The following is a 27,583-nucleotide window of genomic DNA, read 5'->3' on the forward strand; positions in this document are numbered from 1 at the left end:
ATGAAAGAATCCGAGGCAGTAACCGAGGCATCCTTCCAAATTTGCTACTTACTTGCCAAACATAAAAAGCCATTTACAGAAGCAGAGCTGGTTAAGAAGTGTTTTCTCTCGGCAGCAGACATTTTATTTGCCAACTATCCTAATAAATCAAACATTATGAAGGAAATAGGTGCATTGCAACTGTCAGATTCCACATGCACACGTCGCATCGAGTCAATGGGTGACAATGTTCTAGCGCAGGTCATCAATGCAGTCAAGCTGTCCCCTTTCTTTAGCATTGCTGTGGATGAGTCAACAGATGTAGGTGATGTGGCACAGTTAATGATTTGGGTGAGGTATTTGGAACAAGGAATCATTCCACAGGAAGAGCTTCTCTGCCTTTTGCCATTGCATGGTCACACAAGAGGAGAGGATGTATTGGCCAGCATGTGTCATTTCTTTGAATCTCATCACCTGCCATTGAACAATCTTGTAAGTGTCACTACAGATGGGGCACCCTCCATGATTGGACATGAGAAGGGCTTTGTATCTCTGTTAAGAAAAAAACTTCAATCATCCACTTTAATTGATTATCATTGTATAATCCATCAGGAAGCATTATGCGCCAAAATAAAACAAGGGCAACTAAATGAGGTTATGAAGCAAGTCGTTAAAATTGTTAATTATATTCGAGCAAAAGCACTCAACCACAGACTTTTTAAATCATTGCTGAGGGATGCGGAAAGTGAATATGCAGATCTGTTGTTGCATACTGAGGTTAGGTGGTTGAGCAAAGGTAGAGTGCTAGAAAGATTTATTAGTTTGCTTCCTGAAATTGAACAATTTGTAATCAGCCGAGGGCAGTCCTTCCCAGAATTATATGACTTGCAATGGCTCACCATGCTCCATTTTCTGTGTGACATCTTCTCACATTTCAACACACTCAATCTGGCACTTCAAGGTAGACAGAAACTTGTGTCCTCAATGATGAGTGCCATATACTCCTTCGAAAGTAAACTCGAGCTGTTCCGAGAGCAGATGAACGATGGTGATCTCACACACTTTCCTAAGTTGCAGGCTTTAACACAGAGGGTTGAAAAAGCTCAGGAAATGTTGTTCAGTCTCAATCTGTGTACTTATCTGGAGGAAGTGTCTGGGGACATTAAGAGGAGATTTTCTCAGTTCAGAGTTCTCACCCCACTTTTCAGACTTGTAGAAAATCCATGGATGGTTAGTGCAAGGAATCTTGAAGCTGTTGAACTTCTTGGTTTGAAAAGGGCACAAGCTGAGATGGAACTAATTGACATGCAATTCAGCTCTGTGCTCGAGTCCTCTTTCTTGGGGAAGGAACCAGAAGATTTCTGGCAAAGTGTGCCACCTGAGAAATTCCCTCTTCTTTTTACCTTGGCACAGAGAATACTTTGCATGTTTGGCTCCACATTTGTATGCGAGTATTCCTTTTCTACAATGGGTGCTATAAAAAACAAACTAAGAAACAAACTGACTGATGCACATCTGGATCACCTCATGAGACTTGCACTCTCTGAAAAGGTTCCAGAATACAAGAAGTTAATTGCGGACATGAAATGTAAAATTAGTGGATAAACTCTGTGCCTTGGGAAAGACTTTTCCCCATTATGTTTGCCTTTGTACTTGCTGTTCTACTTTCACTAAATGCCTTCAAATAAAAATGTATTATCAAAATGTGCTCTTTGTAGTTGCATCTGATTGTGAAATACAGCATTGACTAATGTTTTGAAAGGTTTTTTTTTTTTACTCTAGCTCCGCCCCCCACTGATCCCGCCCCCACTGACTCCACCCCTACCAGTGCGGCCCTCGGCCACTAACCACACTGTAATTTTGGCCCCCGACAGAAAGTTTGTGAGTACCCCTGACCTAGAAGATGGTTTGATCATTTCATTCGGCCAGGGATTCTTGAGGGACAAGGAAAGCGAGTTATGATCGCTTTCGATAGTAGGCAAAACTATCATGTTCTGAACCAAGCCCCAAAGAAAAAAATCAAGTATAATATAATCAATCCTTGAGGTATGGTTATCTCTATTAAATGTAGCCGGACCCGTAGGATCTGAACTTGTGCGGCCGTTGGCAGCTCTTAAGCCAAACTCTAACGTTAGAGCATTCAGCTGGATCGCTGTTCGTGACCATTTTTTGATCGGGGGGATGGTTAGGATTGGGATACCCCATCCAACATCATCCTCGCCCGGGTCAAAAGTATCATCTGATGTGAGAGGCTCATAGGTACAATTAAAGTCTCCCTCAACCAAGACTTGGGCTACAGCTGAATTATTTCTAAGTTCCAATTCAAGGGTGGACACTATCGGCGACATTGAGCCATGTTTAGTGCCTCTAGCATAAACATTATACAAATCAAGGGTAGGACCCATATGGGGACCTCTCAAAGAAATTCCTAAGATGTCAGGGGAATTGATTTTTTTTTAATTTATTCGGCAATTCAGAGCAATACTTACCCAGATAAGCAAGCCTCCCAAGGGCCGGCCCTTGCCATTTCTGGGAAGTCCTGCTGGAACAAAATGCGTAACGTATCCAACCCGATGGAGCGGTTCTAAGGACCAAGTCTCCTGGAATAGGCAGATCGTGTGGGCCTCCACTAGAGCATTCCACTCAGGTAAGCACAATTTCCTTTGAATGCCCGCTAGATTCCAACTCAAGATCTTTACAATATCCAAAGAAATATGACCATCAATTTTTGGGGAACTAATGCATTCAATGGGAGGTATAGCTACAACTGATGTAGAAATAGGACATAGGCATGGAATTGAGGCCTGCGGTATTCCGTGCACAGCTAACTTCTGGGTGGAAGGAGTAGGGTTAGTGACTATACCAATTTTAGACAAAGGACTATCTGGAGATTGAGGCGAGTTGGAAATAATATAATCAATGCCCTTCAAGACATGCCCTGTGCATAATAATGGTCAGTCCACTGCATCTAGACAACTAAATCTATTAGCCAGAGGTATATCATTCCAACCTGCAGTGGAAGCTATACCTCTAGTCTCATAGCCCTGCCAGCCATCCCGCACCCTTCTTCCATCCCAGTTGCCACCTTGTAACCTACTCCTTTCTGGTGTAATAGGGCAACAATTTGGCGAGGAATAGAAGAAGGAGAGCCTTCTCGTCTCTATTCCATCATGCTTGACCCATATACCACAACGGCAGATGTGGTCCGCCGTGTGAGGATTATCAAAATTAACTATGACACAGTCCCCCCGAATCCGTTTCTTTTCACTACCTAACCAGGGCACCCTACGTACCATTAATATCTTACTGGCACGAAAGGGTGGAAGCGGTCTATTAGTAGTGAGCCAGTGCTGCACCTTATTTTTTAGGGACCACAAGGGCTCCTCTGTGTTAGGCCTTAAGCCTGGGACACCTGTCATGATCACAACGTATGGATCAGCTTCAGCTGGTAGATGTATGCGCTGACCATTCACAACCCCATTATTATCGTTGTTATACACTGGCCCTGGGGATTTAGGTGGTGTACAATTCAAGTTTATAACAGGGGGTTGGGATTTGGCAGGCTCCACAGCCTTCTTGCGATCATCTGAGGATGGCTTAGATTTTTTATTACAATCTTTGGATAGTGTTTGCTCCGTCCTATTTGCTATATTGGTTGTTGTTTTCGGCTCCCCAGGTATGATCAACCCCGCACCCAACCTTACCTCGGGAGAAACATTCGAGGGAGATATATTCCTAGATGCTAACAGCTTTTCAATATTTAAAAGTGATAATTCTATATGTTGAATATAGACTTTAATAAGTTCACCTATTCTACACAAAAGTATGTTGTTAGCCTCACAAGTCTTGCACCCCTCCCCCAAACTAGCAGGGTCCCTAGGAAAGATAGGGTTCGAGGAAGGGGCAGGAGTATCCATGACCACGCTCTGTCTGAGTATACTTTTGCTATGTGGCCGACTGGTGGAGACTTTTTTATTGAGTTTGCGTTTGCATTCTTTCGCCTCCCTAGCCTTCTTAGTTTTGGGGATGGCACCCTCCCTCTTCCCCCTTGTTTCATCCATAATGGGGGACTCCTGCCTTGGGCTCACAAAAAGAGCAGGTGTCCTCTCGAGTGATTCGCTAGATTGCATGTCCGAAGTGGCCAAAGATGCCGAAAGATCGACCACATTTGGTACTCCATGCGTCTCGGCCTGGACAATAATTAAGGGCCTAGACTCCCTTGGGTTTGAGGGTGACTTGGATAGTGCTAGAATGCCTATAGAAGATCGCTTTGCCAGTGCCAGATCTTGGGACACCCTACGTTCCAAGAGTGATATGCCTTGATTAATTGCCTCATTCGCCCTGGTAATATATTGGTCAATTGGGCCCGTTACATGTGTTGGGCCATGTGCTGATTTGCTTCTGCTACCCCTCGTCATCATTACGCTACTTCGATGAAGTGGGTAAACACAAATACAACCAAAACAGGAATTGCAAATCACCAATTTAGGGATGGTAGTGTAAGAAGCAACAATTGCTGAGCGTGTAATTCCGGGGCAGGATTTAGAGAAGGGGCCCAGTCCAGTCTTACCCGGTCTTTAACGGGCTTAAACGGGCCCGCCCTTGACCCGGGCTTCGCCCGGCACGTCCCGCGCAGCGAATGCAGATTGATTTTCAAAGGGGCGTCAACCAATTGGCAGGTAAGCGGGGGGAGCACAGCTGCTGGAAGGCACGGACTCCTGGTAGATGGAGTCCCGTGCAGTGCCCTTCCTCCCCGCAGCAACAGCGCCAAACCCAGCAGCAGACAAAGCCCCTCCTGGGACAACAGCAGGGAAATCAGCGACGGCAACCAGGTACGAAGCGGGTTCCGCAAGGTTTTTAAATTGTTTGCAGCAAGTGGGCGGGGGGAGCACAGCTGCTGGAAGGCACGGACTCCTGGTAGATGGAGTCCCGTGCAGTGCCCTTCCTCCCCGCAGCAACAGCGCCAAACCCAGCAGCAGACAAAGCCCCTCCTGGGACAACAGCAGGGAAATCAGCGACGGCAACCAGGTACGAAGCGGGACCCGCACCAGCGGGTTCCGCAAGGTTTTTAAATTGTTTGCAGCAAGTGGGCGGGGGGAGCACAGCTGCTGGAAGGCACGGACTCCTGGTAGATGGAGTCCCGTGCAGTGCCCTTCCTCCCCGCAGCAACAGCGCCAAACCCAGCAGCAGACAAAGCCCCTCCTGGGGCAACAGCAGGGAAATCAGCGACGGCAACCAGGTACGAAGCGGGATCCGCACCAGCGGGTTCCACAAGGTTTTTAAATTGTTTGCAGCAAGTGGGCGGGGGGAGCACAGCTGCTGGAAGGCACGGACTCCTGGTAGATGGAGTCCCGTGCAGTGCCCTTCCTCCCCGCAGCAACAGCGCCAAACCCAGCAGCAGACAAAGCCCCTCCTGGGACAACAGCAGGGAAATCAGCGACGGCAACCAAGTACGAAGCGGGACCCGCACCAGCGGGTTCCGCAAGGTTTTTAAATTGTTTGCAGCAAGTGGACGGGGGGAGCACAGCTGCTGGAAGGCACGGACTCCTGGTAGATGGAGTCCCGTGCAGTGCCCTTCCTCCCCGCAGCAACAGCGCCAAACCCAGCAGCAGACAAAGCCCCTCCTGGGACAACAGCAGGGAAATCAGCGACGGCAACCAGGTACGAAGCGGGACCCGCAAGGTTTTTAAATTGTTTGCAGCAAGTGGGCGGGGGGAGCACAGCTGCTGGAAGGCACGGACTCCTGGTAGATGGAGTCCCGTGCAGTGCCCTTCCTCCCCGCAGCAACAGCGCCAAACCCAGCAGCAGACAAAGCCCCTCCTGGGACAACAGCAGGGAAATCAGCGACGGCAACCAGGTACGAAGTTAGATGATTGTAAGTAGATGGATATAATTCTATTTTTATATAAAATCCGAAAGTACATTTTCAGAATTCAGACCAAATTTTGTAGATGATAATCTCTGTCCACCAGACTTCTCATTGTCTTAATAGTCTTTTTTTATCCTGTCCTTTCATATTACTAAGTACATGTTCAATGCCCCTTAATTTGATATTGCTAAATTGTTCTATCTAATGCACTTTATTAAAATGATTTGCCAGGTGGTATTTCTTATCATAATTTTTGAAGTCTCTGAGATGTAATTGTCACTGCGTTTTTAACATTTGTTTAGAGGATCCAATCAAATGGATTAGACTGATACATTTAAAGATGTATATGCTGTAAGTTGTTTTATAATTCATGAACTAGCCTATGTGATACTCATGTTTAGAAGCTATAATCTTAAAGCCCTGTGTTCCAAGAGAAACATATTTACAACAAACATGTGTTACATCTAAAGCAACTTTTTGATTGTAATGAAAGCCAAGTTGTTGTGCTATTCTTCTCCAGGAATTGTATTGTGTCACTAAGACTCAAATATTTCTGTAATGGTTTTGCTGTTCTAGAGGTTAATTTAGGGGTTGTTCTATTTAAATCACCAATATTATTATTGGCTTTCAGTAATTCCTGTGTCTTTTCATGATTTTGAAATACACCCACTTTTGATACTGAAGTAATCAATCATATGACTCATACCTTTAGCTTTTGATTCACTGTTTCCTAATATAACTGTTAGAAGGAGTTGCCTCAATATTCTCTTGGTCTTTTCATAAATTGCCCTATGTAATATCCATAGTAGATAACATCTCTCTTTAAACTGATCAAATGCGTGTTGTTGTTCTTTCTAATATATTTTTGTGTCACTGCAGTTATGTTTAAGCCTTGATATCTCACCAAACAATATGTTTTTTTTTCTTAGCAATAGAGGGTCCTGAATTATAGTGAAGAACATTTTAACTGGATTAGGGAGTCTAAAAGCATCACATTGGACAACATTATCCATAATATAGGTCATCAAGTCTCAAAAGTTAATTCTTTCTGCACAGTACTCAATGGACAGTTCTATATTAAAGTCATTCTTATTAAAAAATAGATGATATCCAAGTAAATATCAGTAATCCAAATCATGAGTATATTGTGACTAAATCTGATCCAAAGTATAACTGCTTTACGACCGTCTCCTAGCGTTTCATTCCTGTCATGCTCCCTCTCATATCAACCCATAAAAAGGTTAACATAAGTGGGAACTAACATGTCTTCCATAGCAGTTCCTATTGTTTGCTGGAGCAGTTCTTTTTTGTAGGAAACAAATTGTTGTTTAATGGGAATTCAAGTAAAATTTCTGCATGATTAAGGTATTTATTTATTGAGTTTTATATAGCGTTGGCTAGACCCTGAGGTATCAGAGCACTTTACATTAATAAGAAGCATTGTTTCAGAACATGGCTACAAAGTTACTAGCAGATTTTACAAAAAAGTATTTTCAAAAGCTTCAACTCCTTTTGTGTGATTAATGTTTGTACATAAACCTTTCACATCAAGGGTTACTAGAACAAAATTTGGTTTGCAGGTAATGGCATAGAGTCTATAAAGTGAAAACAATAATGACATGCGAAAGGCACTCTTTTGAATTTAGGAACTTAATATATTTATCCAGGGGTGCTTCCGAGAAAGGCTTGTTGTCTGGGCAAGCCCATGAATTTAATGAGAAATAATGCAAGTGGAAAGGATCTTGCTCTCAGAGCAACCTACCCTGAGGGCTAATGCTAACGTTCTATGTAATAATATAAAGTATAAGTGGCTAACGATGGGGAAACTACCCGAAGTGAACCTTGCTGTGAAAAAACTGAATATAGAATTAAAAAAAGAATACCGCACTACATGGATAGTATAAAAGAATACTGCAAATGTACTGAAAGAAAGGCCCGAAATGCATTGGGCAAGCATGAATCTGATCAACAGCATATCTATGTACTATTGTTAATTAATATGGCAGAAATTGTGACATAAACAACAATAAAATGTCATTCTATGTTTAAGTAACTTACCAAATATTGTTCCTTTGATTGTGAATTATAATATGAAAAATCGATGCCTTATTACTATTATTACATAGAACGTTAGCATTAGCCCTCAGGGTAGGTTGCTCCGAGAGCAAGATCCTTTCCACTTGCATTATTTCTCATAGAGTCTATAAAGGACATCCTTGGTATCTTTCACATATGGGATAACTGACATACTAATGAAGACAGAAATGTATCAGTGTATCTAACAATCTTTCAATCATTGATCTAATGCCCGTAATAAGAGGTCTACAGCGCGGATCTCTGCCTCCTTTATGAATCTTTTATAAGAATTAAATCACAGGTATCTTTGGATGCTTACAGCTGAATATTGTATTCTCCAAAAGACAAACAATTGAAATGATACAATTTTTCAATCATTTCATGTACACATACCTTTGCAATTTTAACAACATCCATTGAAATCACTTGATAATCCGTTCGAACATTTAGCTAACTCAATGCCTCTTGATTGTAATTGGAAAAAATGCATTATGGCAACTTTCGCTCCTTTATCTGCCTTTCTGATAATGACAGACAAATTATCCTGTAGTGTACACAGTGCCAATTTTTATTTGTGAAATTGTTATTATTATTGCACCATGTTCATAATGCAAAATCTTTATTTACAAGTGAATGAAGTACATCTGTACAAGTGATGCCAGGGTTGGATTTAATGTAAAATGCATATCTTAGAGATGCCCCCTGAAAAACGACCAGCCCTGGTGTAGTTCCTGAATGGCTGCCCGCCATTTGCCACCACCAGATCGGTTTCTGGTCCAGAAACAAATGCCCATCCTGGGCAGAGGTGTCATGCCTCCACCCCCACGATGGGCTGGATCCACGAAGGGGAAGCTTCAAAGACCTGCCCCCCATAGAAGCTGTCCCTGCCTTTTGCTGCCCCCAGCAGTTGGCTCCCATCAGTTCTGACCTCCACTTTGGGTGGGAAAATCGGCTGGAAAACCAAGCTAGGACGAGCGATGTGCCCACCTTTGCCAACCCCACCCCTCAGTTGAGGGAGGTGAGGTGAAACACGCACCTCAGTCCCCTCCATCTTAAAGATGAGGGTGCTCAGACAATTAGGAAGAGGCACATGCCCCCCCTCCCACTGGAGGGTGGCATAATAGGGGGTGAACCCACTCCACGGAAGGGACCCATTGGTCCTGAACTGCACACCCCTTTTAAAGCCTCTAAATCTAGTATTTAGGGGCCACCCGGAACCTTGCTTCCTCAGATTCGAGGAAGAAAGAAGAAGGAATGAAGAGCCATGCTGACCTAGGAAGAAGAGGACACCTACTGCTTTGGCCCCAGCCCTACCGGCCTGTCCTGCCTCCAACCTGCCTACAGCGAAGAACCCAGCAAAACCAAAGGGGATGATGGACGGAGTGTTGAACATTGCAAGCACTCACCCCCAGTCAACTGATCTGGGTTTAATCCATCATCATTCTTTAGCTCACTCCGCCACACCAGTTCAGACATGGCCATATGCAAATCAGTCTGACCCTGTGCCTCATGGGAACAGTCCAGCCCGAACTGCCAAGCCATGTCTTCCCTGGACCGGAAGCAAGCATCCTGGGACCGGTTTCTGGCTAATCAGCCATCATCAGCCAGGCTAGCTTGAATCCAGTGGCAAAGTGAGCAAGGGACCACGTCTGGGCATGCCCTGCCAACTTAGGGCGATCAAAACAAAACCATTTTGCATTTGTCATCCCGAGTGGGACAGGTATGCCCAGACATGGGTCCCGTGCTCTCCATGCCACTGGAGTCAAGCTATCCTGGCTGATGAGGGCTGAAAGTCCAAAACCGGCCCTAGGATGCTTGTTTCCAGTCCAGGGAGGACCTAGCCTGGCAATTCGGGCTGGACTGTTCCCATTGGGTGCAGGGTCAAGACTGATTTGCATATGGCTGGGTCCAAACTGGAATGGCATGGTGAGCAAAAAAACGAAGGATTTAGGCCCAGATCTCTGTACTGAGGTAGATGTATGACATTGTTATGCATTCTGTCCATCAATTGTTCTTTTTGCATTTGTCACCCCGAGTGGGATGGGTATGCCCAGACGTGGGTCCCGTGCTCTCCATGCCACTGGAGTCAAGCTATCCTGGCTGATGGGGGCTGAAAGCCCGAAACCAGTACTAGGATGCTTGTTTCCAGTCCAGGGAGAACCTGGCCTGGCATTTCGGGCTGGACTGTTCCCATTGGGCGCAGGGTCAAGACTGATTTACATATGGCTGGGTCCAAACTGGAATGGCATGGTGAGCAAAAAACGATGGATTTAGGCCCAGATCTCTGTACTGGGGTGAATGTATGACATTGTTCTGCATTCTGTCCATCAATTGTTCTTTTTGCATTTTACAGCGAAGAACCCGGCATGTTCAGCAGCCAGCAGCCCCCCAGAGCCTGGAGAACATGCCCTGCACTCACCTTACAGACCCTGTCTGTGCACAAAGGATTTGATCAACTAAGACCCCAAGACCAGAATCCGGATTCCGGCGACTCTCCAATTCTGCACCATTCTGCACCCGACGGACACAGCCCCAGTTCGAGTGGCCCAACACCACAAGGAGGTCTCCCTAGCGCTCCTGACATGGGATCTCATGATCCCCAACCTCCCTCAAGCCGATGCCTGCAGCCTCAACCTAAAGGGTCCCTCCGACTGCAACCGGAGCTGGTATGTAAACCAGACACCCCACGGCCTTGGGTGGCCTAACTGACAGTGTCCAGGCATCCCCCAAGGGTCTGACTTATCTCTCCAGACGGTGGTCGCCTTCAGGAAGCCTCCCTGCCCGAGCCTGTAGCAAATTTGCCAAATTGAAGGTCTCCATTGAGAATCACAGGGTCCCTGATGTCTACTTGGCACCCTGCATCCGGCCACCTCCGTGTCGCTGGTGGTGCAGCTCATGTGCTGATTATTGCCCCCTGCAGTGCTAACCTTAACCCCAGCAACTTTGCTCCCACACCCGAGTGCCTTGTTCGTAAGCAGCCACTAACCGAAGGCCCCCTTAGCCCCATTAGCTAACATTGGGCCCCTGCAGTCTGCACCCGGCCGCCCCAGTGCCGCTGGTAGTGTAACTCAAGAGCCTACCTAGACCATGGGAAACCTTGGTTCTAACCCCCAAAACTCCCACTTGTAAGACGTTTACTTACCTGCAAAACTGATAAACAATTTTTCTCCCATAGGAATCCATGTTATAAGATTTTGGGCCTAAAATGTTCTAAGTGTTGAACTGTTGTTGTGTATGGGGAAAACAGTAACCATAACCCAAGCCAAGAAAAGTCTAACATACCTTGTATTATGAGATCCTCATGTGTGGTATCTAGGCATACCACACCAGTACTCAAAGTAATCTAAAAGTAACTGAAAATAATTCTAGAAGTAATTATTGTGGGATATAAACTGCCTTGTGAATCAATACCAACCTGTAAGTATTGCAAATTCAACCACAACTGCATTTCCTTGTGAGATCCTGCAATTGGGAGTGTATTTTACTTACCTGTGCTACGTCCTGCTTAGTTCTACAAATAAAACATAAGTATACCCTTTTTTATACTTACCCAATTGGTCTGGATTCAGTCTCTGGGTGGCTGCCATCATTCTTGATTGAGTGAATACAATAAATGCTTAACACACACTCTGGATGAGCTTACTGCTCACCCACACTACCACAAAGAGAGCTGTTAGTACTTTTCTAATTTAGCCACTGCTATACCTCTGGGGACTCCTTGGACTGTGTGCACTCTATACCTTACTTTGGTATAGTATATACAGAGTCAGCTTCCTACAGAAGCTTCAAAGGCCTGCCGCCTTTGTAATGCGACCCCAGCCTCTGCTGGGAACAGCAGATGGCTGCCCCAGGTTGAAACCCCCTCTTTTGGCAGGAGAACCGGAAGAAAAACTTAGGAAGAATAGCAGGTGTGCCCCCCTCAGTGCTGGAGACAAAATAAAGCCCACTTTTCAGTGCCCACCATCTTGAAGATGGTGGGACTTATCCAATCAAGGCTAGGGATATGCCCCCTCCCACAGGAGGGTGGCATAAAGTGGGTGTAGATGCCCCAGGTAAGGAACCCATTGATTCCCTACCCGTTACTACCCTGTAACACCCCTAAATCTAGTTTTTAGGTGCCTCACTCAGACCCTGAAATCAGATTTTGACAACCTACGAAGAAGAGCTGTGCAGCAGCGAAGACTGAAGATACATATCTACCTGTGTGCAGCCCTCAAAGACCCTGCTGAAGAAGAGCGCCTCGCCCGCAGACCAGCGACCTCAAAACTTTGGGAGGACTGCCTGCCTTCACAAAAGACTCCTAATCTCCTGTCCAGAAGAAACCATCTGCAAAATAAAAGAACTCTGCCCTGAGGAACCTCAAACTCGCCTCCAGATCCACCTCTGCAACCGATGCCCATGGTCCGAGTCCAAGTGGCCCACTAGTCCTGTGAAGGTTCCCCTGCTCTTCTGAGCCTGAGTCCACTGTGGGCTGACCCCTGCCGGACTCCTCCTCGACGCCTTCAGCCTCAACTTGAAGACTTCCCCTCACTGCGACCTGCCTGGTAAGAGTTTTCCGATGCCCCTGGGCCTTGGGAACCTCAACCATCAGTGTCCCTACATCCCTTAGCAACTCTACTTACCTGGGCAGCTGTGGGTTTTCTTTATCCAGCCTCCTGTCCTGAGCTTGCAGCCTTTCTTCAAGACCGATCTACCCCATTGGTTAATAAACATTGGGCACCCAAAGCTGTGTTGGCACTCTGTACCCAGCTGCCCGTCTGCCGCTAAGGGTGTACGTTTGGTGCTGCTTTATGGCCCCCCTTATACTTACCTTAACTCCAGGAGATTGACTCCTGGCACCGCTTTACACACTTGTGAGCAGCAAAACTTTGAGTACCCCCAGTCTTCATTGGTTAACATTGGACTCCCAACCTCAAATTTTACCTCTGGACCTGCCCGCCCCTGTGCCGCTGGTGGTGCACTTTTGGAACTGATTTGACCCCTGCCTTGTGTTGACCAAAGACCCTGAAGACTGAATCTGTAAGTCGAGTACTTACCTACAAAAACGTCACTCTTCTTTCCTCCCATAGGTTAACATTGCAAACCTTGAAAATTGTACTTACCGTCCACTTTTTACGGTTTTAATTTCTTATGATTTCCATCATAGCAAATAACATAAGCCAAATAGCCTGTGGATCACAGGATGCATTACATATATTTATCAAACTTCCCCAAAACTCCCCCCTCCCTCCCCACCCGGACCCAGACTGCCTTGTACTGACTATTAACGACTGTGTTGCACTCACCCACCCAGCTATATCCCGATTCAGGGCTTTGGAGTGGGAGGCTTAGGGGCTTCCAAGAGGTGCAGTAGACGTAGATACTTAGGGCAGGTAAGTCTGCGAAATTCTGACGTCAGGAAATTCAGAAATGGTTTCCAAACCCTGGGAAAAGATGAGCTTGGATTCAACAGTGTTAGGGTGACTCGCTCCATTCCCATAATGTACCACAGTCTATGCAGCTAACCTTGGTATGTTTGGAGTGTGATCTGTACCCCAGTGCGACAGTATATTCTGCAAAGACGTCTCATTTGTGCAAGCCCGATCTGCCTGCCTCTGCATGATTTTAGCGGAAAAGTGAGACTGTTGGGAAGACCCAGAATGATATAAGCGGAAAATCTCAGAAGTTCCGTTTCAAGGTATTTGTCAATGTTGCTAAGGATCCTTGTCCAATATGGCTCTAATTTCGGGCAGTCCCATAATATTTGGGATAATGTCCTGGGAAGGCCACATTGACGCCAGCAGTCTGGGGATTTGGATGGTGCGGACTTGTGAATTCTGATGGGGGTAAGATACCAGTATGTTATAATCTTTGTCGCTGTTTCAATCCCTGGTATGTTACGGGCTGTGTGCCTAGCCCGGTAGTCGATGTCTTCCCATTCCCTCGGGGTCAATTCCTGCCCAATCTCAGACTCCCAGCGCAGTTGACCTTCAGTTTTTGTAGGTGTACTCAAAGGGCTTAGGAATCTATATAAATGTGTGAAGAGGCGTGTGTTTCGTGGAGGTTGAGAGCAGCCAGTGTTCAAAGGGTGTGAGGTGTCATTGTGCCCCTGGGTAGACTGCTGGTTGCATCACCCAATGGCGTATCTGCATTTAGTGACAGCACTCACTTTCAGGGAGCCCGTGTTCTGCACAGAGGGACTCGAATAGAATGGAGCCCTCCGTGTCGAACAAATGTCTGATTGATCTACATCTTGGTTGGTTCCATCGATAGAACACTAGGTCATTGAGGGCCAGCATAAAGTCAGGATTCCTTACTATGGGGGTCAGAGGGGAAGGGAAGGAGATGAGGTCTCTCTTGGACGCTAGTTTATCCCAGATATTTAGTGCTGGTTTGGTGATCAAGGACAGGTATAAATTGGGGGAGTCTGGAGTTTTTGGGAGGAAGGGGATCCTTCATAGGGGTTGTTCCGCCAGGGCCCTTTCAATGAACAACCAGTATTTCTCCGACTCTGCACAGGACCATTCTACAAAGATTCTCAACTGGGTAACCTGGTAGTATCGTTTTAGATCTGGAACCCCTATGCTACCTTTGAGTGGAGTGCGGTAGACGATACCTCTGCGGGGGTGAGGGCGTTTATCTTCCCAAATAAAACGTTTTACCTTGTCTTGGAGGGTGCGGAGAGATTAAGCTCAGCTCGTATTTGGTGAGTCAGTGCGCTGTAGTTAAGAGCGACCGTCGTCGGGATCGTGGGGGCAATTTGGAGTCCCAGATAGAAAGATGTGATTGGGCCATTAGAGAAGGAATGTTTGCTTGACAGTGTCCATCGTATGGGGTTGCAGGGTCAGGCTCACGGCCTGCGATTTATAGATGTTCATTTTAAAACCGGCTGCCTAGCCCAATGTCTCTAGTTCTTCAAGGAATGCTGGTAAGGAGGTGGATGGATTCTCCAAAGTTGCCAAAATGTCATCTTTGTACAGGCTAACTGCGTGGTGATCACCACCAAATTTGATCCCGGTCATCGCTGGGTTGGAATGAACTCTATTGTCCATGGGTTCCATATATAATGCGAAAAGTAGCGGTGACAGGGGGCTGCCCTGCCTGGTGCTTCTGGTTATTGGAAAGGAGGTGGACTTATGGCCATTGACCCATATTTATGCTGTAGGGCGGTCATATGCACTGAAAATCCAGCCTCTAAACCTGTCCCCAAAGCCGAAGTGCTCCAGAGTAGCCTCGAGATACGGCCAATGCACTCTATGGAATGCCTTTTCGGCATCCACTGCTAGGCGCACCCGCTCTTGGTTGAGTCTCTTCACTTTGTCTATGGGATGGAGAACCCTGTGCGTATTGTCTCCGCCTTGACGTTGAGTGACAAATCCGGCTTGGTCCGGGTTTAAAAGGCCCGGAAGAAGCAGATTAAGGCAGGATGCTAAAATACCCATAAAGATTTTAAGGTCCACATTTAACAGGGAGATTGGCCTGTATGATGGGCATTGTGTTTTGTCTTTCCCTGGCTTGGGAATCATCACTATCGATGCCTTCTACATGGAAGGGGGAAGGACGGCTTAGCTCCCCAATTCATTAAATAGATGAGTGAGAAGTCGTACAAGGGCTTTGTAGAAAGTCTTATAAAAAAATGGCTGGTAAGCCATCAGGGCCGGAGGATTTAGATACCTGTTGATGGGTGATGCAAGAGATGACTTCTTCAGTTTGAATCTGGTGGTCTAAGTCGTCCCTCTGGTCTGGGGTGAGGGCGGGCGTATGCATGTCCCTAAGGTAGGCTGAGATGTTCTCCGACGGAAGGGTCTGGGCCTTATAAAGTTATTTTTAATATTTTTGAAAAGTCTCCGCTATGTAAGGGTCCTCATTTTGTATTTGGCCCTTAGAATCCTTAATCTCTTGGACTCAGTGCTCCTGTCTTGCAATCTGTCAAGCGCCGCCCGCATCTGTCTCCCCTACATAGTTTCGATGTTTAAGGCGAATAGCCACGTATTCCGCTCTGTCAGTGTCTAGGCCAGTCAACTGAGTTCTAGCAGCTTCCAGCTGTCTCCATATTCTAGGGGCACTAGTCCTTTTATGAATGTGTTCAAGTTCTGCACCTTGAAGGGAGAGCTGTTGGAGTTTATCCCGGCGAGTTTTATTTTCGGCCGCTGACATGGCAATCAATTCCCCCCTTATCACAGCCTTTAGGGCGTCCCATAGCGTGGATGTGGCCATACCTGGGGTGTCGTTTATGACTAGATAGTTGTCTATGGCATTAGAGATCTGTTTTATATTTTTAGGGTGTTGTAGGAGGTTATCCCGCAGGCGGCAGGTTCTAGTGTGTGGGCTGTATTTAGGGATCTCTAGTGTAGTTACTACCGCTGCATGGTCGGAGAGAGATCTGGGTTCCATAGTGACTCCCTGCACTCTAATGATGAGATCTGGTGTGACCAGGAGATGGGCCAACCTGGCGTAGGTTTTGTGAGCGAATGAGTAGTATGTGTAATCTCGGGTCTGGGGATGGGTGTGTCTCCAGATGTCTGTGAGGCCAGTGCTTTGAAACCATTATAGTCCACCCTTGGAATGAGCCCCTGTCTGTCCATGTCTTTGCGCCGACCTGACCAGGTCATTATCAAAGATGAGGTTAAGGTCTCCCCACACTATGAGTAAACGAGTCAGGGACCACAGCACCTACGTCAGGGCCCTCAGAAGGAAAGGTTCCTGTCCCTCATTAGGCACATATAAGGTGGCTATGGTGACCACATTTGGGCCAATTTGTATTGAGTATGCCAGCATCCTCCCCTTTATCTAAGCCTCTTTAGAAAGCTCCCTAACCCTGAAGTGCCGGGAAATCAGGAGAGCTACTCCTGCGATTTTGTTCGGAAGGGGAAAAAAAGTATTGCTGGGGAACGTTTTTGGAGCGGAGTCTATGTTCATCCTTGGGGAGGAAGTGGGTTTCTTGTAACAGGCAAATGTGTGCCCCGGAATGTTCCAAATATGATAAAATGGCGCTCCTTTTCAAGGAGTGGTTGAGGCCTTTTACATTCAAGGTGAGAATTATTAAGAGTTCCGACATAGAGTAGTGAGGGGCCTAACACTATTTACGTAGTTTTGAAGCAATCTAGCAAGGTTATGGGCAGGTGAGACGTGGGGTCTGATGCTGAGGGTAGAAAAGCCAGGATATTGTAATGGCAGTATCCGGGTCCAACCAACAAAAAATAACAATTCACCCATACGGCGAAAAACCATAATAAAGTAAGTTTAACTATTGTAATGTCAAAGTCCATTTCCTTTTTATTTTTTTTATTAATGCAAAGATAGAATCAATAAATTCGACAATATTATACATTATGTACATCATTTAGAGAGAAAAAAACAATACAGTAAAACAGAAGAATATTGCATTAGTAATATTTTCCACCTGATTTAACCCCCCCCCCCCCACGCCCTTGCCTCCGCTCCCTCCTCGTCGGGGGTTGGTCACCCTCTGGTAGCTTTCCAGATTCAGGTACAAGTTTATGGGGAGCTTTTAAACAATCACTCATTGTTCGCCAACCATCTAGTCAGTGGCACCCAGATTTCTCAACCTTTACTTCGGGAGCGCGGTCCACTCCTTGCATAGATAGCTTTTTCGAGTTTATAATTCACAAGTAACCGGGAGAGCCATTGTTGGAACCCTGGTGGGTTAGGATCCAGCCAGGCAGATGCTAAACATAGGCGCAGTATTGCCATGACAATAAATACTAATTTTTCCCCAGGATTCCCCTGTAGGTCCTGATCTACCCCAAGTCCAATTAGCGTTGGAGAGAGGGAACAGGCGATCCCCAGGGCTTCGTTATAAAAACTGGTAATTTCTCGTTTTAGATTATCCAAAACATTACAGGTGGCAAGGACATGACTAAGATCTGCTTAATATAGAGCGCAGCGCGTACAGACGGTTCCTCTCCACGTTCCCCATTTAGAAATTTTTTTAGGGGTATAATAAAGCAAAAAGCTTGTACTAAAATATTCTGTGCTAAGTTAGCTGAATGAGAAAATAGATTTTCTGAGACGCCAATCTCTGCCGTCCATTTTGCAGCTCGATTTTCCATATCATCTGGCATTAATGAATTAAAAAAATTATAGACAACACCAATAGATAAATCTCTATTCTTTCTAAGTTTATCTATAATTTCAATGTTGGTGAGCCCTATCGCCCCCCCCTTTCTTAGTTAAAAAGTTCCAGATTTGTAAAAACTTAAAAAAGTATCTCCTCTCTAGCCCAAACCTTTCTCTAAGATTTTCAAATGAGACCAGCCCTGTTGAGGATAAAAAGCCTCCAAGTTCAGTCAAACCTGCTACCCTCCATCTTTCTATAATAGAGCCTTTAAAAATCTCCAGCCAGATGGGGTTATCACATAGTGGCGTGTAAAAAATTCAAGGGGCCAATTCCAAAATGTTTCTGAATAAATTTCATGACCTTGCACCCGCCTTTTAGTGACTTGAAACAAACTTTTTTGTAATGATAGTCATTCAAGTGTTGCCAGACCCACCCCCATGCCTCTGTCCCCATAACAAGCTTGAGTGGAGATGGTATCTCTTCCTTCCTACTTTCTCTCGGTTTTTCCTGGATAAGAACTAAATTATGCAATATGGTAGTGGCCCAATAATAAAGTTTGATGTTGGGAAGGGCGAGCCCTCCCCTTTCTTTGGGTAAAGAGAGAAATTTGAATGCTCTTTTGGGCTTCGCATATCCCCAAATAAATCTAGAGAATAGATCTTCAATTGCTATAAAGACATTTAGTATCAAATTCTAAAGGGATTGCCCGCAGCAGATACAGGAACTTTGGAAAAAATGCATTTTGATGATATTGCATCTGCCAGTGATGGATAGATGTAGATTATGCAGTCTAACCAATTCTGGTTTAATTTTAGCTATTAGTGGCTCGATGTTATCCTTAACAATATGGTCTGTGTTTGCAATGATATCTACACCCAGATATGTTGCTTTTTTAACCACTCAGTCATCATTAGTCTTAACATACTCATTACAGATAATCTGAGTTTTATTGCGATTGAGGGAATACCCGGAGAGCGACCCAATTCTCGTCGCCTCTGTTTCAATTTCGCCTATAGCTACGTCAGGATCAGGGGTCACCAAAGCGATATCATCGGCATATGCTAGGACTTTGTTTTCCCATCCGTTGGTTATAATGGGCCTAATAACATTATTATGTTCTAGCTGGCGTAGAAAGAGGTCAATGTATATTGTAAATAGAAGAGGCGAGCTCAGGCAGCCCTGCCGGGTACCTCTCATTATTTTAAAGGTGTGGGTAAATTTTCCATTTACCAAGAGTTTTGCGGTGGGAAGGACTTGAAGCATGTTAAAGGCTTGCAGAAAACCCTTTCCAATCCCTACCCTCGACAGAGCTTCCCAAAGGAAGGGTCAGGAGACTCTGTCGAAGGCCTTCTCCGCATCCAACAAAATTAGTGCTATTGGTTCCTTAGTGATATTTCTTGCATGGAGAAGTGTATTGGCCCTTCGGGTGTGATCAGTCCTGGAATAAACCCATGCTGACGTTTAGAAATAACCATATGGATTACCGAGGCCAAGCGTGTAGCTAACATTTTTGAGTAAATCTTGATTGTCAGAGTTGATCAGTGTTATGGGGCGGTACGAACCAGGATCTTTAGTTTTTTTTTTTTTTAAGAAACACTACGATTTTAGTCTGTGACCAAGATTCTGGTGGTCTACCCCCTTTGAAAACATGTGTGACCAGCTGCATCATACACTCTCTCAACTGTGTTTAATTTTTTAAATAAAATTCAAGGGGTAGGCTATCAAGACCGGTAGCTATGCCACTGGCCAGGCTCTTGATACACATTAGTATTTCTAGCCATTGGGGCAGCTCCTCCAACTGTAGCTGTTCCTCCTGTGGGAATTGTTCTGTGGGGATCTGATTAAATATGTCGCCTTCTCGGCCGAATTTCTTGGTGAATCCTCATTAGGCCTGGGCTAAATTTCCGTTCCGCTCGCGGAAATTGCGATAATTTGACATTTTCGCGTTCCGCGGAGAGCGCGAAAATGTCAAAATTTCCGCATTCCGCAGCTTAGCGATAATTTGTTTCTTGCTCGCGCTGTAAAATAATACATTATCGCGCGCGCGAGTGCCTTACCTGAATCTCCGCGTTCGCCGACAAGTTTTCCCGATCCGGTCGCGTTCTCCACGAGATGTTGGATTGTTGGTAGCCATTTGCGCTGTCTCGCGACAGTTCGTGCCCGCAGTAATGTCATTGGTCGCGCGATCACGTCTTTCTTCTCCCGATCATGCACCGCGAGAAGAGTGAAAACAAGATGGCCGCGCCCGCGCGCAACCGCATGGGTAAGTTGGCGAGCCGCGACCACGTAGAAAATACCGCGAACGGGCGGGAAAAAAACTTCTGCATCTTCGCGATACTTCCGCGTGTTTGCGGAGATTTTTAACATCTTCGTGATAATTTGCGAAAGTCACTTTCGCAAATTCCGCCCACCCCTAATCCTCATAATAAAGCTTTTGATAATAAGAGTAAAATACAGTTCAAATACGAGTCTGAAATTAGTCCCTTCTCTGGGTCATTAATCTCTGCAATTAAATTCTGGGTTGCCTTTTGTCTAGCTCATATGGCAAGATGATGACTCACTTGCTTGCTACTTTCGTAAGCTTCCTCTCGCCAAGCGGTGAGTTTGTTAGCCACACCTTTGGCTATTATCGCCATAATTGTCGATTTAGCAGCCATAAACCTTGCTTGTGCTTCACTTTGTTTGCCTTTATTTTGAACTATAGTGATCAGCTCTTCTTCTGCAGTGGCTAATTTAGCTAATCACTCATTCATCGAAGCTTGTTTTTTTTGTTCAGTGAAAGAGAAAATCTAAGCGTTTCACCCGTATTCCTGCTTTGAGTGCATCCCAGACAATGTCAATTCTAGCGCTTCCTATGTTCTCTTTAAGAAATTGAGGTATCCACCCCTTCATGTAATCACAATATTCTTCATTAAAATGAAGCGCCTCCCCCCATCGAAGTTCGACACCGTTTAGAATGTTTCTCGCCTTGAGTGTTGTTTTGTTGTTTTTTTTTTTTTTTGGTTGTTCATTTTCTTAAACTTTAAAATATTGGTATCCTGCATATCTTCTGAGTTGCCGAGTATATACCATGTAATTCTGCTGGACCTCTGGGGATCAGTCGCTGCTTTGTGACCTTAAGCAATTGATTTGCATATACTAGCGGCCGGCCCTTGTAGTTGTAGGCCCATGTTTGTAATGATGTTGTTTTGCACAATAAAGTTTTTCACAAAAAAAAAAAAATGAAGCGCCTGCTCAAAACTCCATGTAAAAACAGCACCCCCTTTAACCCCTTGTGTGCCCATGACGAGCTGGACTCGTCATGGGCCGCGGTTGCGCTGTGCCCATGACGAGTCCAGCTCGTCATAAACCCCGCCCGCTAATGTAACGGCCGGCACAGGGCGGGGAAAGGGCGTGGCACACAAGAGGTTAAGCTCTCCCATTTTAATCTCAACTATTAACGGGTTATGGTCTGCCAATATACGAGGGTTTTTTCCGATTCTGCAATCCTGCAGTAGGGAGTGAGAAACTAAAATATAATCTTTCTTACATGTTTGCTATGTGGATGCGAAAAATAAGTAAAGCCAGGATTTGTGGGATTCTGCCAGTTCCAAAGATCTGTGAGCGCATGTTCCTGACATAATGTTCTTAGAGCCCGAAACACCTTTGGTTTGCGACCCTTATATCTCCAACCTGGCTCCTGCCTTAGATTCTTATCGGCAGGTAAATTTATATTAAAGTCCCCACAGATTATTACCGGGAGTGGCCAGTTAGCCAGTTCATTATTAATGTGATGAAACACCATTGGGTCATCTAAGTTACTACCGTAGATGGAGCATATAGTGATTGGGTCCCCATTATTCCTATGACATTCAGTGATTGCCCACCTCCCTAGCTGATCCACTGACGTGCGGCTCAACTGTAGCGTGCGATTAGATGGCAAAATTGCGACACCCACGTGTATGAGAGTTCTGCGTCGTGGCCCCCACCAATACATACCCAAGTGTTCCTAATAAATGTTTCTGTGTGTTTTCAATATGTGTTTCCTGCATGCAGATTATATCTGCCTTTAATAACCTTAATCCTGCAGCCGTGTTCCCTCTTTTTTAAGGATCGTTGAGGCCTCAAATATTAATTGTGGCGATACAAAGCTTACTCATTCATAATTGATAGATGCTTTTACCACAATGAAAATAAAAATATAGAGGCTTTAGTCTCCCTTTTACCGGAACAACCCCCGGACCAACCCCCCGACCCTCCCATCCCCCCAGTGCTCCCCCTCCACCCTTCCCCACCCCTCCTACCACCTACAACGGAGGTTGCTTGTGCCAGGAGAGTGGCATCCTGCTAACTCAATGCTGGCTACCATTTTTCCCCTACAAACTTACCAAAAGGCAGTTAATCCCTCAAATTGGAGTGTTTGTTGGCACAGATGGATCTCCAAGATGACTGCCAACATTCAGACACTGCAACAGCACACTGCTGTTAGCAGTCTAGTCTTTTAGGCTTCATGACATCTGGTGAAATACGCTTCAACATTCCACTGCACACTTCACTGACGAGATTAATGAAAGAACACCTGTTACCCTAGCGTCATGGAAGTCGGATAGGGTAGTTGCGTAAAATCGGGGTTAGCTTCGTCGGAACACAATGCCTTCATTAAATCAGGTTAGTGTTTAATTACGTAGCTAAATTGAAAGTATTCTGAGAGAGAAGTTCAAGTTTATCTGAGGTAATTTCCTAGAAACTAAAGTGAACCAAAGCTAAATAAAAGTGACCCTTACACAAAAGTATTCCTTTCAGTAATTGTATTCCTTCGTGTGAAGGTTAATGGGCGGGCTTTGGTTTCAATTTTCTCTCGCAGCTGTTCTTAAATCTGTCAGACGCGGGTGTGATGTTGAGCGCTAATGTTAAGGAGAAAATAAATGTGCACAATAGATTAAGAGCTCATTAGGCAATCTTCTCATCTAAAGGCCTGAATACCAAAACGCTTGCAGTTCATATTTAACTGAGGGCCTAAAAATAACTAAAGCTGAAAACAAAGTTAAACAGGGACATGAATCTTTTACATGTCATGTGCTAATGTTTAACCCCTTGTGTGCCCATGACGAGCTGGACTCGTCATGGGCCGCGGTTGCGCTGTGCCCATGACGAGTCCAGCTCGTCATGAACCCCGCCCGCTAATGCAACGGCCGGCACAGGGCGGGGAAAGGGCGTGGCACACAAGGGGTTAAAGAGAAACAAAACGTGCAGAATAGATAAAGAGCTCATTAGGCAAACTTCCCTCTAAAGGCCAGAATAACAAAACGTTTGCAGTTCATATTTAACTGAGGGCCTAAATATAACTAAAGCTTTCATTGCTCATTTAACGCAGGAGCTGAAGCATCGTTTAACATTCAGTTAAGGATTAAAGGCTAATGATTACTTCACAGAACCCCAGTTCAAGGCCCACTCCAGTCTCTTAAATCATGAGTTACTTGAAGGAAAAGAGAAACCCAGATAATAAGTTAATAGGTAAAATAAGAACTACATACTCACCTCATTTCTTTTGCATTAAAGAATAGCAGAATTCAAGCGCTGATTGTACCTGTGAACAGAAAGAAAGAGAACTGAGTGAAGACTTCTCATAACTACCTTGCAAATATACCTGAGAAGTAGAAGAGAAGTAAGCTTCAATAAACACTCTGGTAAGAAAAGTAATTTATATACAATTGAAAAGACAGTAAGTTAAAAGACCCTGAATTAAAAGTATACATGTTAATGTTTGCAGTCCTGTAAGACGAAGAAGAAGACGAAGCAGAACAGGCAGAAATCAGAGCAGTCTCTTCTCTGTCCCAACTCCTTTCCCCCTTAGAACTTACCTGCGATGGAACGCTAAAAGACCTAGCAGGGTTTATTCTGAGAAGGGCATTGGGATCAGGCGACATTCTGCTCCTGTGTGGTTCAGACAGTAATAAGTAATTAGACCCTGACAGAGTGAAGTGCCCACGTTGGTACAAACACCTGAGCAGAATGGCAGAAGGACTTGATTAAAAAATTTGGGCGAAATTTTGAGTAATATACAAAGGGACTTAGAGGCAGTCAGAGAGGAAAATAAAATACTAAGACAGGAAATAATAACTTTTAAAACGGGAGCAGCAGTTTGGGGTCTAGACAAGGCACCACATCCTTTGAAACCCAGGGTCCTAGCACAACACCTCGTCCTTTGCTCCCACACAAGTAATCCACTCATGATCCCCAGTAATACCTCTTGCCCCTCCAGAGCGATTTAATGGAGACCCGCAGAAAGCACACATGTTTTTAACCCAATGCTCTCTGCATTTTATGTGCCGTCCAACGATCTTCCCCGATGCTCAATCCCGAGTGGCGTTCATCCTGTCCTACCTTAGTGGGGACGCCGCCTCTTGGTATATGCCACTAGTCACCAAAGATGATCCAATTTTGTACAGTTTAGATGATTTCAAGAAGGAATTTCTCAGAATATTTGATAGGAGAACTGCATCTCAGGCTTCAGACAACGAATTGTTAGAGCTAAAATAAGGAAACCGGGAACTTGTGGCTTACCTAGCCCAATTTAATAAACTGGTGGTTGAGACCAACTGGCCCGAGGATAAAAGAGCAGCAGTATTCTACAGAGGGTTGCAAGAGGAACTGAAGGATGCTCTACCTCAAATCCCTAATCGCTCCACCGACATCTCTTCCTTAGTGGATTTAACCTTGGAGATAGATTATCGGCAAAGTGAGCGGAAAGGAGAACGAAGGAGGGAGTTTAGACCAAGTGTTCCTCGTTTCTACCGAGTCAAAACAGAATCCACAAGAACAGTAGAGAGTTCTTCAGGAATCGAATCCATGCAAATTGGTGTAGTCAGAGGTCCGCTCTCTAAAGAGGAAAAAGAAGGCTGAACAAACTGTGCCTATATTGTGGAGGAAGTGGACATTTTGTCAAGAACTGTTTAAAGAGACCAAAGTTGCCTGCAAAGGAGAAGGAAAACTAGAGGCACCACAGGTAAGCGGAGTTGGACCTGTGGATGCGAACGGAGAAACGACTCCAACAAATCACCAATTGGCAAACACACTACAAGTCTCCTTTTCCCATTTGGTTATGACGGTGACCTTGAAGTTTAGGGGTATGGTTTTGACAGGAATAACCGTCATGGTGATTTCTGGGGCAACAGGTAATTTCTGCGACCACAAATTCGCTAGCCTGATCGGTTTACAAGCTATCAAGAAGGAGAAGAGTGAGAAGGTCAGAGCGGTGGATGGTACAGATCTAACTTCAGGGCCCACAACCAGCCATACAGAATTGGTACACATGCCTACAGTCGAAGGACACCAAGAAACCTTGCAATTTAATTTAATAGATGCCCCCCAATTTCAACTGATTCTAGGTCTAACGGAACACAACCCGTTAATTGATTGGGGAGCCCGAACTATTCAATTAAATTCAGACTATTACACCAACAATTGTTTCGATGGTTCCACACATTTATCTGTAACCTGTGCAGCCGCCGAGTTGTGTGAAGGTGGAAGTTCGGTATGCATAATCCAAACTACCACGATACCAGATGAATATCAAGTTTTGCAGACGTCTTTGATGAGGTTAAGGCAGAGACGTTACTCCCCCCACCGGCCCTATGACTGCAAAATTGATCTAGAACTAGGGGCTAATCTCCCATGCAGCAGAGTCTACGCTTTGACCGAGAAGGAAAACATCCATTTGAAGGAATATCTAGCTAAACATTTGGAGAACGGATTTATACGACCGTCGAGTCCCCTGTCTCTTCCCCACTTTTTTTCGTACTGAAAAAAGGGGGAGATCTGAGGACTTGTATTGACTTTAGGGTGATCAACAGGAAAACTGTTAAAAATCGCTACCCGTTGCCCCTCATTTCAGTATTAATTAATCAAGTGAAGGAAGCGAAGATATACACTTGCCTAGACCTACGAGGAGCGTACCACTTGATTAGACTCCGGGAAGGGGACGAGTGGAAGACCGCGTTCAGGACCAAATTTGGCCTTTATGAGTATCTTGTGATGCCATATGGTCTCGGCAACGCTCCAGCAGCTTTTCAGTACTTTATCAATGATGTTTTAAGTGAATTTATTGAACGATGAGCTATAGTCTACATAGACGACATCTTGATTTATTCCAACACTGTAGAAGAACACCAAGACCAGGTCAGAGCCGTTTTACAACGTCTACGAGAGAACTCTCTATATTTTAAATTGGAGAAATGCCTCTTCAACACAGATATTGTGGAATTCCTAGGTTTTGTTCTATCACCTGCAGGAGTTCGAATGGATGAGCAGAAAGTGAAGGCGATAACGGACTGGAAATCTCCTACTAGTATCAAAGAAGTTCAAAGCTTTATCATTCATGGAGTCTCCCACAAGATACTTCCGCTGACTCGTCTTCTGAAGAAGGGAATTCCGTTCCAATGGTCAGAAGAAGCAGAAGAGGCTTTTCAGTTGATAAAGAACCGTTTCACCACAGCACCTGTGTTGCTGCTTGCGGATCCCTCCGAGCCCTTTTATTTGGAGACAGATGCATCGGACCTAGCCATCGGAGGGATACTCTCTCAGAGGCACAAGGACACGAGACAGTTACACCCGGTGGCATATCGGTCCCGCAAACTCAACCCTGCGGAATGCAACTATACGATTACAGAAAAAGAACTCCTTGCGATCAAAGATGCATTCAAAGATTGGAGGCATTACTTAATGGGGGCAAAACACACCGTAACGGTGTTTACGGACCATCGCAACTTAACATTTTTGCGATCTGCTCGAACTCTCACACCACGTCAGCTGCGTTGGTCTCTTTACTTCCAGACTTTGATTTCGTTATCACCTTTCGTCCTGGATCCAAGAATAGAAAGGCTGATGTCCTCTCTAGGCTCGACACAGAAAATCAAACTTCAGTCATTGAAAACCAGCAAATCATACCGGATGGAAAATTCATTGGAACTATCTCCTTGGAACCCTTTGAACATCACGTTCGAAATTTGATGACCGACCTTGAAATGGAGAACTGGGCCGCAGAAGATTCACAACGTTTCATTCACAATGGCCTCCCCTATCTAGGCACCACCTTGTATTTACCCACCAAAGAGCTTCAGATGAAGGCAATGCAGGAATGTCACGACAACCCTCTGGCTGGACACAAAGGTATCTTAAAAACCGAGGAATTGCTCAAACATCGTTTCTGGTGGCCATACATGTGCCGTGATGTCTGTCAATATGTGTTAGGCTGTGAAATTTGTGCACGGGGAAAATCGGACAGGCAGGCTCCTAGAGGTCTCCTCCAACCCATGCCAACCCCACCTTATCCTTGGCACATGGTCTCCTTAGATTTGATTGTTGATCTACCTTCTTCCCATGGTTATGATACCATTCTTGTAGTTGTCGACACCTTTAGTAAGATGGCACATTATATACCCTTCAAGAGTACACCCACTGCTAAACAATTGTCCCAACTTTTCAATAAACATGCTATCCGCCTTCATGGGATTCCTAGGGTACTCATTTCAGACCGGGGCTCTCAGTTTCTATCACGATTTTGGAAGGCTTATATTAAGGGCCTTGATATTGACCATTGTTATTCCACTAGCTTAACCTAG

At 45.1% G+C, this 27,583-nt stretch overlaps 1 protein-coding gene across 1 annotated transcript; it reads left to right on the top strand.

Annotated features, from left to right (window-relative positions):
* LOC146789598 (protein FAM200C-like) lies at positions 1-26,972 on the top strand. Its single transcript, XM_085631141.1, has 2 exons — positions 1-1,246; positions 26,254-26,972. The coding sequence occupies exons 1-2, from the start codon at positions 1-3 to the stop codon at positions 26,970-26,972; spliced, it is 1,965 nt and encodes a 654-aa protein (XP_085487267.1).
* The last annotated feature ends 611 nt before the right edge of the window (positions 26,973-27,583 follow it).

The sequence above is a fragment of the Triturus cristatus genome, chromosome 10, assembly GCF_964204655.1.
Source record: "Triturus cristatus chromosome 10, aTriCri1.1, whole genome shotgun sequence".
In the NCBI taxonomy this organism is placed as follows: domain Eukaryota; kingdom Metazoa; phylum Chordata; class Amphibia; order Caudata; family Salamandridae; genus Triturus; species Triturus cristatus.

Bases quoted from the DNA above. Each gene is read 5' to 3' on its own strand.
- LOC146789598 (XM_085631141.1), top strand. From the start codon at position 1: ATGAAAGAATCCGAGGCAGTAACCGAGGCATCCTTCCAAATTTGCTAC. The intron at 1,247-26,253 runs GTTTGAAAAGGG...TATCACCTGCAG, and splicing joins TGAAGCTGTTGAACTTCTTG to GAGTTCGAATGGATGAGCAG.